Consider the following 13,733-nt stretch of genomic DNA (forward strand, 5'->3'; position numbering starts at 1 on the left):
ACATGAAAAGACTTGTTTCAAAGGTTAAAAGAAATTAACAAAATAAAAATACCAAGGAGAACAAAAGTTGTGGCCTGGGATTTCATAAACACAACACTTCGGTGAAGGAGAGGAAGCTAACAGCAGCAGCAGAGAGCCCGAGGACTTCCCGAGACACACACCCCCACCATTAGCAGCCCTCACCCTAGTCATTATAATGCATTTGACCTCTAAAAACCCTCTTACCTGTTTACAAGAGTTTACGCGGCTGTCTGCCACTGGAACACCACCTTGCAGAGTATAACCTTGGCATCATCCTTGTTGACCATCACCTGTTGCCTAAGTTATCGTCATCCCGCATGGAGACGGACAGCACTAGGGCTCTTCCATCCGAGGTTACAATTCAAAACAAGCCCAACAAGCCTGCATTTCAAGGTGGTCTTCGTCTGCCACTAGTTAAGTTTAAAACTGGCAAAAAACAATGGTGTCTGAAGCCAATGGTGCAGCACTGCTGGCTTCCTCTTGAACTCCAGCGTTGTCACTGTGCACCGAAGTCTCCTGCTGCAAACAGGGGAGTTGTTCTCCTGTACTGGGAACAGCTTCCAAAGCTCAGGAGCCCCTGTGCAGGACAATGCAGGAACTAAAGGCAAACACTTTTCCTCCTTAAGGATGCCTCCATTTTTTTTTCCTCACAATCTGTCCTACCAACCGAGGTGACTGGGCCTGAGTGTGCGTTCGTACCTATGAAACCGTCACGGTGCATGCACATCCAAGGCATGTGGAACCACAGGTCAAGTAAGGCACAGATACCAAGTAACGGTTCTAATTACAAACGCTAGCTCTCAGGAACTCTTCATCCATTCAGAACTAAACCCATCACTGCATAACTCTGGTAAGAAGCCCCTGGAGATGGAGGAGCTCCTCAAATGTGTCAGCAAAGGCTTTATTAACATCATCATTAACATATAAAAAGCAAACGGAGCATTCTCCTTCTTTTGGCAATTTGGTGCAAATGTTAAGTGCAAGATAAAGCAACTGCAAACTTTTCTTCAAATTAAAAATGAAACTAAGGCCACAAACGTGATGGGTGAACAAAATAAATCAAAACTTAAATTTCAGCAACTCCGGCTCTTCAAACCAGCAAAGCCCCCGACTCGTGCACTGTGGTGAGGCTTACGGTGCTTGCCCCGGCTTCTTGCGTGCCAGCAAACAGCACCTTTTCCTCATCAAGTTGAGGACTGAGAAGCGAACGATCCCCTTCACTGCAAACAAAGGGGGTCACAGTAACACTAGCGATCCTTCAGAATTGACACACCGCGATAGTCAAAATGATGGTCTCCCTGCTTCTTGCTCAAGACATACAAGATCTGAGCAGCAGCAAGTAACCCCTCAGCTGCAAACAAAGGGGTCAAAGGTTTGCCGTCAATTCACTTCCAGGCAGAAAAACATTTTCCTCAAAAGAAACAATTTATTTAGAATAAAACAAAAGCAGCTCAACTGTGAGCGCACGTTTGAGTGACAGCTACTTTTAAGCTGTGTGAGCCATAAAAAGGGTTTTTCTTTACTTTTCCAGAAATCTTGTGTACACAGCACAAAGCAAGGTCATTTTTTTTCCACTTAAAACACCGGCATTGGCATCACAATAGCAGATACACAACTTTAAGCTGCCATTTTAGTAAAATGCACAAATACTAAACAGATTAGCTTTCTTCCATCAAGAGGCCCATGTAAACTCCACATAAGCCACAACTTCTCTTCAAAAAGGTCCATTAGAGTTTTGAATTCCGTATCTTCATCCGCTGTTCACCAGTTTTGCTTGCAGGGGGGAAAAAAAGGTTATTCAGTACAAATGTTTACAATATTAAAAATATATATATTTCCCCTATGCCATTATAGATGAAAAAAACATTAACAAGACCTTCCTGGATAATCCACCTTGACTTCAAAAAGCACCAATAACACCCACTGGCACAAACCCTGAAATGAATTTACCGTATGAACAGACAAGTAACAAGTAGAACAGTAGGGTGGATTTTTTTAAAGACTGCAATTAAGTGTGGATTATAGGACTGAAAATATCCTTTACAGTCACATAACTGAATAAAACATGTTGGAAAACATTCAGAAAAAGCAAGTTTATAATCAATATATTCTACATATAACTTAAAAAAAATGGAACTGTAAAAAGGTGAAGTTCTGTCAAACTTCTACCCCCTCTATTTTCATTCTGAAATTTATATGGAGCAATACAGAACTGCTCCATTATTGTAGAGGGGTCAAGATATAAAGCCATTTAAAAATCCACCTTTATCTGTGTTACCAAAGACAGCAGCTGTTATTTTAACAAAACACTCAAAACAATTGCTGAACAGTCAAAGAACACCTTAGGACTTTGACTTTTCAATGCTGTTTAAATCACACATATAAAACCTTTCATCACGCTAAACAGTTCACTATGGTTACCTGAAATCATTTTCTCCCCTTAGGGATATCACTATAACCAGATGTTAACAAGGTCAGCTCCACTTCTCTTCTCTTCTTTTTCTCATACCGAACTCCTATCTCAAAACCATGCACTGTGGCAGAGACAGAAAAAAAATATGTCCAGAAATTCTCTCCAAAAATTGTTTTTCACGTGAAAGGTCATAAAGGCCCTCTTCTCAAGAAGATTTCCTAATTCTGTTAGCACAGTTTTTGGTGAATGGTGTCTATATGGACCCAAACTGCAGTTCGAGCTGTACCTGCATAATGAGCAATTTCACTGTCTAAACAAAGTGGATTTAAAAAAATTTGTTTTAAAAAGCACTGTCATTGAAAACCAGCTCATAAAAGTTTCTAAACAAACCTAAACAGTGTTTGACTCCGAACGCTCAAACATACCTTATTTTTTTTAACTACAGTACCTTAAATGATGTAATTAAGAAGGGCCAGAGTATATTACCTTCAAAATGTGACAAAAGCTTATTATACCAGCCACAGAATGGACATTTTAAGATGTAATTCAAAGGGAAAACTCTATCTATGCTCACTTAAGAGTCAAAGTATACATCTTAAATCAGGAATTTAAATTTTTGTATTGAAAATTCTTTATAAGAATCCCAATTACGACCAACAAAATATTTAAAACTTGGCTAGGAACTGAATGCTCGCTTAATTTTCCATAAGCTTTGAAACTGTGATCTAAAAGTCTTAATTAGCTTAATGTTTTTCACCAATAATACTTAATAAGTCATTAAATCATGTTAACGAAGAAATTTTCTTTCCATTCATTTGAACCGAGTTCCAGAAACATCAACTAAACAAGTATTTTCTTAAGTATAAGAAAAAACTGGTTGTTACAAAGAACACCCAATGCTGAGATTATGAAATTCTGATTAACAAGAATTAGAACCAGTTTTAGACTTTTGCTTTCATTCCATTCTGAAGGTTTAAGTAGTTTACCATTATTATAAACCTGCACAACAGAATGGGCAACACAAATAAAAGATTCATCTGATGGCACTCTGTAGGCAAGCATCAAACTAAACAGTTATTTATAACACATACATTTAGAAATGATAGCAAACCATTGTTTCAAAAATACCGAAGCACAAATTTCCCGGATCTAACAAAAGCTGCAATGTCAGATAAATATTCTAACATGGAGCAAAAACCACAGTACTCCTCAGTAAACTGTCGCATCAACTTTTAGAAAAAAAAAAAAAAAGGAAAGAAAAAAGGGAAAAAAGCCATACTTTGGATTATCGTAAATTAGATGTCAAGGACTTCACTCTCTAAAAGAGCAAAATCATTTGTCCAGCCATCTTATCAAAAGATACTCAAAAGTTAATGGTTAGTGAGATTTAAACTGGAAAAACGTATCTAGTGAAACTGTACTGAAGCCATGTACACACAGACTGCACACTTGAATTAGTTTCAAAACAGGTGCCTACTCCATATTAGCATGCCAACCACGGCCTTTTAAAAGCAAAAAGCACCCAAAGTTTTGATTGTAGGATTTCAGGTATTTTTCCCTACAGGCTAACCAAGGGCCTTTGTGCTTACAGCTTAGTACCTTCCTTCTCTCAAAATGGCTTAGTTTTTCCAGTTTAAAAACAAAAGAACACAAAAACCTCCAAACCTTAAAAAAAAAAAAAAAAAAAAAAAATTATGAATGCATAGTGAAAACCAAAAAGTATGACACAGCAGTGATAAGGCTTTCATGCTGACACGCATTAGATACCTATCATATCGGAAAATAATAAATTACATGACATCTCCCTGGGTTATTATTGGTGCTATTTTAAAACTACCAGCTTTGATAACAGAAAGAAAACAGTTGGGTTCTGCCAGGCTTGCAATAAGTCACTTTCACAGAATAGAAACATGACCATGATCCAAAAGGTCCTAAAGTTTCTAATCATAATTAAATATCGAGGGCCTTAGCTAAAATCCTCAGTATATAAATCAAGGGGGTTAGAGAAATAAACTTGACCTGAGAAACTAGGGGTGGGGGCAGAGAGATAGATGAAAAAAACAAGACAAAAAAAATTATCTATTACTGTTAAGCAGGAAAAGTCCTTGTTAAGAGGCAGAAGTCGATATAATCTTCAGCTATGAAGAAAACCATGAGGGTGGGTTAAATTATTTTAAATTAATTCCAGATGTTTGGGGAAAAACAATTAAAAAGGGTTTTCCTACACTGACATTTCAATTCTCTGTAGTTGGACACCAGTGAAAATATTCAACACAAGATTTCAAAGATATTCAAAACATTTTCAATAATGTAACGTCATCGCTACTGTTAAATATGAAAATAAAAATACAAGCACAATTTTAAAAGAGCATGTCAAAAGCATTTCACGATGACTTCCAAAAATTCTGAAATCTAGACATGGCTGATTAATGCCCACTGAAACAAAAGATGCCTTACGAGCCTGCAGACAACTCCTCTTTCCATTATTGAAATCAGGAATTTGAATGGATACAAAAACAAAAACTCATCTTTGATGAAAAACACTTAAGTTTTGAAATGTGCACAATTAGAAATGTACCTGTTACAACTCTGAAAAAGTCAGTAAAAACACCACCACACACCTATAACTGACCAATGAATTCTGATTTTAAAAGCACCTACTCATTCCTTGCATACTAGTGTAAGCATAAGACACATGGTTTGTAACACACGCCTCAATTTTTACTGATCACAGCTACAAACCAAAAGTGCATATACGGGATACAGAACTCAAGAACTAACGATACACACGTGTATGTTAAAATGAACTCGGAATAAACTGTATTTTAAGAGAAATACTCAAATACCTAAAATAATTACACTACTATACAATTCACCAGCTTACACTTTTGAGTTCCCTGATCAAATTTTTTCGGCCATACAAATAACATTTCTGGTACAGGAATTATTTGCCCACGTACCAATAGAGGCATTTTTCGGGGTGTATTACCATCTTTATACAGTCGGTAGGCTCCTTTCCCCAAATTCTGACTTTTCAAAATTTTGGTTTTGTAACTTTGAGGAGTTTTTTAAGCTCAAGGTTAAAAAAGAGAAAAAAAAACTGAAGAGGAGGAAAAAAGTTACTGATAAAAGTGGGAACTCCTAATTAAAGTGAATCCTTCTGCCTGCTACCTTTAGGGCATCTCTTTCACTTAACATAATAGCTAAACCGTCTTGACATCTATTTTAAAGAGGTTTATAAAAATATAAAAAAGAATAAAGCTACAACTAATTAAAATGAAAATTTCCTCTGATGCTGTATCCCATTATACATCACAAAACAGGAACCGTGTCAAAGTAGGAAATACAAGTTACACATGGACTTTAGGACGCACCACGGACAATGATCATGACCAGGTAATCTTCTTCAGATTTGGCCAGTGCCTTGGCAGGAGAATCCAGGAACTGCTGGGAGAACTCACACGGTGGGAAGGCATGAAGGACCCCGGTGTTTTCCTTGTCTTTGTTGCCCCCCACAGGGAGGCTGATCACCCCAGCAGCCTGCTTTTGCTTTAAATAGGACACCAGGTTCCTAAGTGGCCTCTGAGTAGAGGTGGCAGTGTCTGATGTGGCTGAGGAAGAGAATCTGCTGTCAGAACTTCCAGGCACAGCCAGAAGAATGGCATAACCATTGGGCCCTGCCACTTTGATGCGTCGAGTTACTTCATCCAACTTGGGCTGGTCTAAACGAAGACGCTGAGTGATCTTGAGCTGGGCCACTTTGCCTCCAGTCGAGCCCTCCACAAGAAGACTGCTAGCCACCTGAAGGTCACCCTGCAACAGATGCATGTTGGAAGGAAAGTTGCTGTTCTTCAATAGAAGCATGCCCTGCCAGGCCAAACAGAGCTTGGGAGAGGCTGATGCTGCAGGCGCTGTTCCACCGTCCTGTTTCTGGGAAGGGGACTTCAGCTTCGATGAAGCAGTGCTGGTGCTGGCTGCACTCCCATCAGACCGGTCTTCTTTTTTCAGAGGGCTTTTTCCCTCAGTGGCAACAGCTGTCCTGTGCTTCCTATCGCGTTCAGCTGATGCCGAGTTTTTGCGGTCTCGCTTGTCACCCTGGCTCTTCTCCAAACTACCTCGTCTGTCTCTGATTGGAGAGGGCCTTTCCAAGAGAAGACGGGAAGATCGATCATTGTCACTGTTGTAGCGATCCCGACTACTGCTCAAGTCTGGACTACGGTCAGGAGAAGGAGCGCAGTGACGTTTTCGTGGCCGGTCACTCTCCGGGGACCTATCCAGATGCCGTCCCCCACTCTCGTCAGGCAGCCGTCGCTTCCTAGGCTGGTCTCTGCTGCTGGGCAGATCTCGCTCACCCCTGTCCCGGTCCAAGGACCAGCCATCCCGCCTGCGATCCAGGCTGTCCAGTGCCTCATAAGCAGGCACAGCACTAGCTGCAGTCCGAGTGCTGCGTTCCCGGACTGGGGGCGGTGGTGGCACCCAATCAGAGTCAGTATAAAGGTCCCTATCACGATCTCTGTATAGTAAGGGTGGTGTCCGATCCCGAGCACCCCTCAAAGGGTCAGGTGCCCGATGTCCAAAAGCATCTGTCACCAGTTCATAATGAGTTAAGGGAAGAGGCTGCAGATACTGCTGCTGGTAACGATGTTCGGTGTCTGCAAAGTCTACTCTAAGGCGACGATCTGGGCCACCAAGAGGAAAGCCCCGCATATGGGTCCAGGCAGCATGAGCTGCATCCAGGCTTTCATACTGGATATACGCCCAACTGTCACCTTTGCGGTAGTCTATGGTGCGTATGGTGCCAAATCGGTCAAACTCCCGTGCCAGAGCAGCAAGAGGCACCCAGGGTCCCAGGCCACCTACCCAGAGACGGGTGGTGGGTGTAGCTTTACCATAACCAATTTTGATAGGATTCCGAATTATAATCTTGCCAGACATCGCTAGTTTGGCCCGGTGAGACATGTCTAGGTTCTCAAATTTGAGAAAGCCATAGGTACTGGTCTGGCCCCGAGAAGGCCTCTTGATGTCTACTTCTGTAATGACTCCAAAGCGATCAAAAGCCCTTCTTAGATCGCTTTCGGTCACCGTGATGTCTAGGTTGCCCAAGAACAGCGTCCGGTTAGCTCGCTGATCGTCCTCGGGCGAGATCTCATCCACTTCTCTGAAAGGAGCGGCACCTGCCCCCGCTCCCACCCTTGGCTCAAGGCTGTAGGCGGGGCGCACTCGCTCGTAGAACGAGTAGTCTCGCTCTCTCTCCAGGTCCCGGGGTAGCGGTGGCGGAGGCGGAGGGGGCAGGCGGCCAAGCGCCAACTGCTGCAACCGGTAGTCTCTGTACCCTAAGGCCGCGCCACCAGGGGAAAGTGACCTCTGGCCTCCACCACCCCCTCCAGGGGGGTGCCGGTGACCACCGACGGAGGCGCCGGCCGCGCCGGACGACGGCGGGTACGGATCTTTGTCCAACGGGGAGCGGCTGCGGCGCCGGCTCGCGTACACGGCCTCGATCTTCAGGGGCCGGTCGTAGAGCACCAGGCGGCCCCTGGCGTGCTTGGCCGCCCGCGCGTCCTCGGGCCGCCGGAAGTTCACGAACGCCACGCGCTCATCCCCGCTGCCACCCGACAGATGACTGATTTTGACACTTACATCACCGAAGCGTTTGAACTCGTGAAACAGTCCGTCCTCCACCGCTTCGTCACTCAGCTGGGACCCCAACTCGCTTATCTTCAGGGTCTTGTACTCCGCGCCGTCCCCGCCGCCAGGAGCTGAGGAGGCGGCCCCGGAGGAACGTGACTCCCCGCCTCCACCCCGGGAGCTGCTGCGCGACTCGCCCCCGCCCGAGGAATTTTTAGTGCCTGGGGAACTGTAACTATGTAAGCGGCTACTGGAGCTGCCCCCACCGGTATCATACTCGCGGCTGCCACCTCGGCTGCTGGACTTGTCCAGATGAAGGCTGCGCCGCGACCCGCCGCCGCTGTCCGTCTTCCCGCTGCTGCTCCCATTGCTGCCACCGGAGCCCCCTAACTTCTTGCTCCGCTCCCCGCGGGAAGTCGAATCCTCACCACCACGAGAGCGTTTGGGTTTGACTGGGGAGCGCTCTTTTCCCTTCATCGTTGCGGGTCGTCGGAGGTCGTCTCTGCGGAGCTGACTAACCCGCCGCTCCGCGCTCGTTTCACACAGCGGAACCGCATGCCGCCATCTTGGACTCCGCCGCTGCAAAGGATCCCGCCCCGCACTCCTCATTGGTCAAGCAGCTCCTGTCTTCTACAGTTTCATTGGGACAATTACTTGTCTGTCTTTACATCTCCCCGCGCTCCGGGAAGGAGCCCGCCCGACCACTGTTATTGGGTTCCCAACGCCTTAGTCGGTGGACCTCATTGGTTATATTCGTTGTCCATCTTAACGGTTCCTCGCGCCAGGCTCTAGCTCCGCCCCTCGCACTCTAGCGTCACCTGACCCAAAGTCTGGAGGCGTTGATTGGACAAAAAGTGTGCTCTGTAACGGTACTTCTTGCGCGGTGAAAGCAGTGGTTCCACCTCCTCATCCCTTTCATTGGTTTAGACCCCGTCCTTCAACCCACTATTTGGGAAGTCCGACCATCTGTTCTAGAGTCTTTTTCTGAGAGGCCGCCTCACAGCGATCTCGCGAGAAACAGCGCTCCTTCTTTCGACCCTTTCTTCCAACTCCTCTGGCGGCTGAAAGAAGTTTGAATCTGATTGGATGACAGTGGTAAAAGCGATAGGCTGAAATAACTGTCCATCACTCGCTTCAGAGGGTAGACCCACGTACCGGTGGAGTGGACTGAAGGTGAAAGAGTAGAACTCGCGCTTGCTGTTCGACGTCATTAGACGTCGCGAGATGGTGACCGGGGGGCAGCTCCGCCTCCCCGCGCTTTCGGCGTTCTTCTTTCAAATATTTGTTGGGTCCCTTGGGGTACTCGGTTTGGCTGCGCCTTCGTCTCCCCACTTTATACCCACAAGTCCCTCTGGAAGCCGTTCCGGAGCCCGGCGGGCGGCATCTTAGTCCCTCCGGCCTCTTCGTCAACAGCCCGAAGAAGCCCTCCTCACTGCGCTCGAGCGAGCGCTGCCGCGCGGTCCCTGGAGCCCGCGGAGCCCGGGGCCACGCTGGGCGGTGCGGCCGTGAGGCGCGCGCCGGGGTCACGCAGCCGGGAAGCGGCGCAGTCGAGACACAGCCTCGCTCGCTCGGGAGCCCGGGTCTCGGCGCTTCCCGTTCCCGCCCGAGGACCCCGAGCAACCGCGGGGAGTGACTGTCGGGCCCCGCGGACGTGTCTGTGGGCTTCCCGTTTTACGTTGCGAATTCACGTGGATTCTGTAGTCCTGTAGTAAGAGTATGTTTGTTTTGTATATGTAACGCCCCTCTCCGTTAAGTAATCGAGGGAAGTCTGCGCTCCCTGCAGACGTGTCGCATTTCCCCCTGTTGCTCCTTGTCTCTCCCCGCAGTTCCCCCGTCACCCCGTTATTCTCTGTGGGAACTCGGTGGCACAACTAACTGCCTGGCCGTCTATGAATCCACCTCTTCGGGCTTCCTCAATCACCTGCTTCCAAAGCCAACTTTCGTTCTTTATCGAAAGCTCATTTCCATAAAGAGCCCTTTGTTGTGTCAGACAATGAAGCGCCGATGCGAGGTGCTGGTGATGCCGAGACTCGAACGCGTACCAGCTGTGTCCCGCCGCTCCCTGCAGTGCTGAGTCCTCGCGGCGGTTGGGCGTTCTGCGGTCCTCCCAGCTGTGCTCCTCCCAGCTGCGCTCCTCCCAGCTGCGCTCCTCCCAGCTGCGGTCCTCCCAGCTGTGCTCCTCCCAGCTGTGCTCCGATCCTCCCAGCTGTGCTCCTCCCAGCTGTGCTCCGGTCCTCCCAGCTGCGCTCCTCCCAGCTGTGCTCCTCCCAGCTGTGCTCCGATCCTCCCAGCTGCGCTCCGGTCCTCCCAGCTGTGCTCCGATCCTCCCAGCTGTGCTCCTCCCAGCTGTGCTCCGCTCCTCCCAGCTGTGCTCCGGTCCTCCCAGCTGTGCTCCCATCCTCCCAGCTGTGCTCCTCCCAGCTGTGCTCCGGTCCTCCCAGCTGCAGTCCTCCCAGCTGCGCTCCTCCCAGCTGTGCTCCAGAAGGAAGTCAGGAGGAGACTTGTGTTGATTCTCCCTCGTCCACCGCGTCTCCCAAGGTTCAATATGGAGTAGAGAATGTGAGATGTTTGAAAACATGACAATTTTCAAGGTAGCAATAACGTCCATCACACTGAAACCTGGACTTGAAAACTTTCGGGGACTGCAACCTGTTTAGCTTTCCCTCAGCCATTCTTCTCTTTCTAAATAATCTCGAGGAAGGGGATGGTGTGCGCCTTGTCTCTCTTGATTAGGTCAAAGAGGTTTGAAAGAAGCCCAACATATCAAAGCATAAAAATCCACAGTGTTGTGGTATGTAGACAGACTCATGGTATTAAAACTAGCTGTTAAAACTTTATAAATCATGAAACCGTGTGTCTAACATACTATCATTTGTGGTTTTAAAAATGATATATAGGTATGTGTATATATATTTTGTAAGTATTTGTAGAAACTTCGTTGAGAATACTTGGGAAATTGTTACTAAGATCATGCTGGGGGGGGTCTGAAGGTTTCAGTAGGAGAGAAACTTAACTTTTCATTGTATACCTTTATGCATTATTAAAACTTGATTTACCATGTGCATGCTGTTGCTGTTTCGTATTTTTAAAATATATATATATATATATTATTTTTAGCTTTCCTTAGAGCTATTTTCATGGAAAAAGTAGAATACTGTAAAGAACTCCAATGTACCCAACACCCAATTTCAACAACTATCAACCCATGTCAATTCTGTTTCATCTTGACTCTCTTCCCACTCTAAACCCCCTTCCTTATTTTGTTCTAGGCTTATCTGGTACATTATCTGCCCCAGACATACAATCAGTCATTTCTCCAAAGAGTTCTGGTTGCTTTTAGTTGGAAATAATATTTAAAGACGAAAATCTGGCTGCTAGGGGATAAAAAAAACAACCACCACCAACACATTATGTGTAAAAGCACAACACAAAAATCTTCACATAGGGTGTTTTAATCTACTGCAAGGTTATATTAATACAACACAAAATTGAAGGTAAGTTATTATCTGATTACTTGAGGTAGTAGCCAACGCAAATAAACCAGGCTCCAGACTGACTTTTTGGCCTAGATTGTCCTGCTTAAGTGACTCACTGATCAACAAAAGAGATAATGACCAAATCAGTATAGTTGCCCAAACCTCATAATAGTGAGTGAGGGAACACAAGAGAGAATTCAGGGAGCTGGTACCAGTACGTGTGGCAGAGACGTGAGTCTCTGCTTGGTGTGGTGGCTTGCCATATGTGATACTAGCGAGCTTGGTGGAGCAACTGCCCATAGCTGGCTTCAGCAGGAAGGCTTGCCTAAGGGGACTGATAGCCAGTCTGCTGTCTAGAGGATTGGTAGTTCAGTGGGTGGATAGTAAAGGCCTGAATTTCATTATCAGTAACAGAGCCCAAATATAGCCTGTGATGTGTATGTCCATGTGTCCAGGAATAATGGACTGAATAATGACATAATATGTTGATTCATGTTGTAGTCAAAATAAGATTTTTTTCATTTCCTTTCTGCTCTTTAAAGTATGAAACTGCTTAGTGAGGTTGAATCAGCCTGTTTTCACTCGTGAGCTTTAGGGAGGCCTGAGAGGGTAAAAGTGACTCATGGTTTAAAGGGCCAAGACTCTGAACACTTTTTCTGGTGTGGGTGATGGAGTTGTTGACGTCCAGTCCAAGCTTTCATCTGATCTAATGATCTATGGCCAGATTTGTGAGAACAGCTGACCTGAGCAAGGAGGATCTTTCAGCTGTCATGAAAATGGAGTTAAACTGCCAACAGATTCCCTGAGCAGCATAGCGTGTTTTATCTTTCCTTTCAGTGTCTTGTCAAAAGCCAAGTGTGTTGAAAAGCTGCCTTCGCCCATTGTGGTGTTAGTATTGGCCCCTTAGAGCTATACAACTTGAAGGTCCTAGAGGACTCGGCTCAGGGGGAGAGCAGCCATAGCTTTCCATATGAAGTGCTTTCTCTATTTCCTTGAAAATCACTTTTAGATTTAAAAGGAAAAAGCAACTGTTATGCACATGGAAGAAATCTGCAATTAAAAGACATCAGTGTGTTTTCAATCAAATGTCTTCTTTCCACCCCCTTCCTTCCTATGTTTTATTGTTAGTGTAAACTCAATACACACACAGACAATTGCAATAAGAAATGTGTCTTGGGAGCCGAGAGTTATTTGATTTCCTGGCAGATGCAAAAAGTCCTGTCGCTGGGAATGGAAAAATTGTTCCCACTCACAACAGTGGATTAAAATTTTCTATTTCACCTTCATAAAATGAGTGGTCTCCTGACAGTGAGGTTGGTTTGTTTGGTCTGCAGAAAAAGTGTATATTTTACACATAAGCATATATTAAATCCCTAAAATAGCTAACAATCAGTTAGGGCCCAGTTTGCATTATAAAGTCACTTACGTATTTGTGGTTTGTGGGGTTTTTTAAACAGCTTTATTAAGGTATAATTTACATACCATAAAGTTCACCCAGTTAAAGTGTACAATTCAGTGGTTTTTTAATATGTATATCCAGAGCTGTATATGTGTTTCATCCTTTAATATTATTACAGAAAGCACTCTGCTATAACTTCTCCTAGGTGACTAAGCTGTAATATAATTGCCTCTTTATTTAGACAACTTAAGGGGCAGTGGCTAAGAGCATGGGCTATGGAACCAGCCAGCCTAGATTAAATCCCAGCTCTGCTTTGGGCCACAGAATAGTTACTGTTAATTTTCTCTGGGCCTTGATTTTCTTGTCTATAAAATGGGAATAATCATAGAATCTCTTCACTGGGAGGATTAAATGGAATAAAACATGTAAGGAGCTTAGAACAGTGCCTGGTACATGGCAAGCATTACTAATATAGTTTCTCTTTGCACTTGAGTACATGGAATTGGATTAATCATAATCTTTAGCTCATGACATACAATCATCAATGGTTCATCCATGGACCTTTAAACTTTTCATTTATCAAGAACATAGTGAATACTCATGAACCTACCACTCAATCCAAGAAATAGGAAGTTACAGATAATTTACATCTACCTAAATTCTCCCGTATACCCTGCCTACCCTCATAGGTAGCTACTGTCCTGAACCTGGTATTTAGCAATCCCTTGTTTTGTTTTAAGAACTTCAAAGAACATTTTGAAGGAATTTTACAGAATTCTCTGTGCTTGTGCGTGTGCGT

General features: G+C 45.1%; 1 protein-coding gene across 3 annotated transcripts; it reads right to left on the reverse strand.

The window, feature by feature from the left end:
• Positions 1 to 909: 909 nt before the first annotated feature.
• Positions 910 to 11,115, reverse strand: RBM15 (RNA binding motif protein 15). 3 transcript variants are annotated; one of them, XM_081080545.1, is made up of 3 exons: positions 5,809 to 11,115; positions 2,443 to 2,555; positions 910 to 1,794 (listed from the first exon to the last, which is right to left on the reverse strand). In XM_081080545.1, exons 1-2 carry the CDS (start codon positions 8,666 to 8,668, stop codon positions 2,449 to 2,451), a joined length of 2,967 nt encoding a protein of 988 aa, XP_080936671.1. In that variant the 5' UTR covers positions 8,669 to 11,115; the 3' UTR covers positions 910 to 1,794; positions 2,443 to 2,448. The 3 variants fall into 3 exon arrangements, with proteins under 3 accessions (XP_080936671.1, XP_080936672.1, XP_080936670.1); XM_081080546.1 differs by lacking the exon at positions 2,443 to 2,555 and having other exon boundaries at positions 1,424 to 1,794; XM_081080544.1 differs by having other exon boundaries at positions 1,438 to 2,555.
• Positions 11,116 to 13,733: the final 2,618 nt, after the last annotated feature.

Source organism: Rhinolophus hipposideros, assembly GCF_964194185.1.
Source record: "Rhinolophus hipposideros genome assembly, chromosome: 19".
Taxonomy (NCBI): Eukaryota; Metazoa; Chordata; class Mammalia; order Chiroptera; family Rhinolophidae; genus Rhinolophus; species Rhinolophus hipposideros.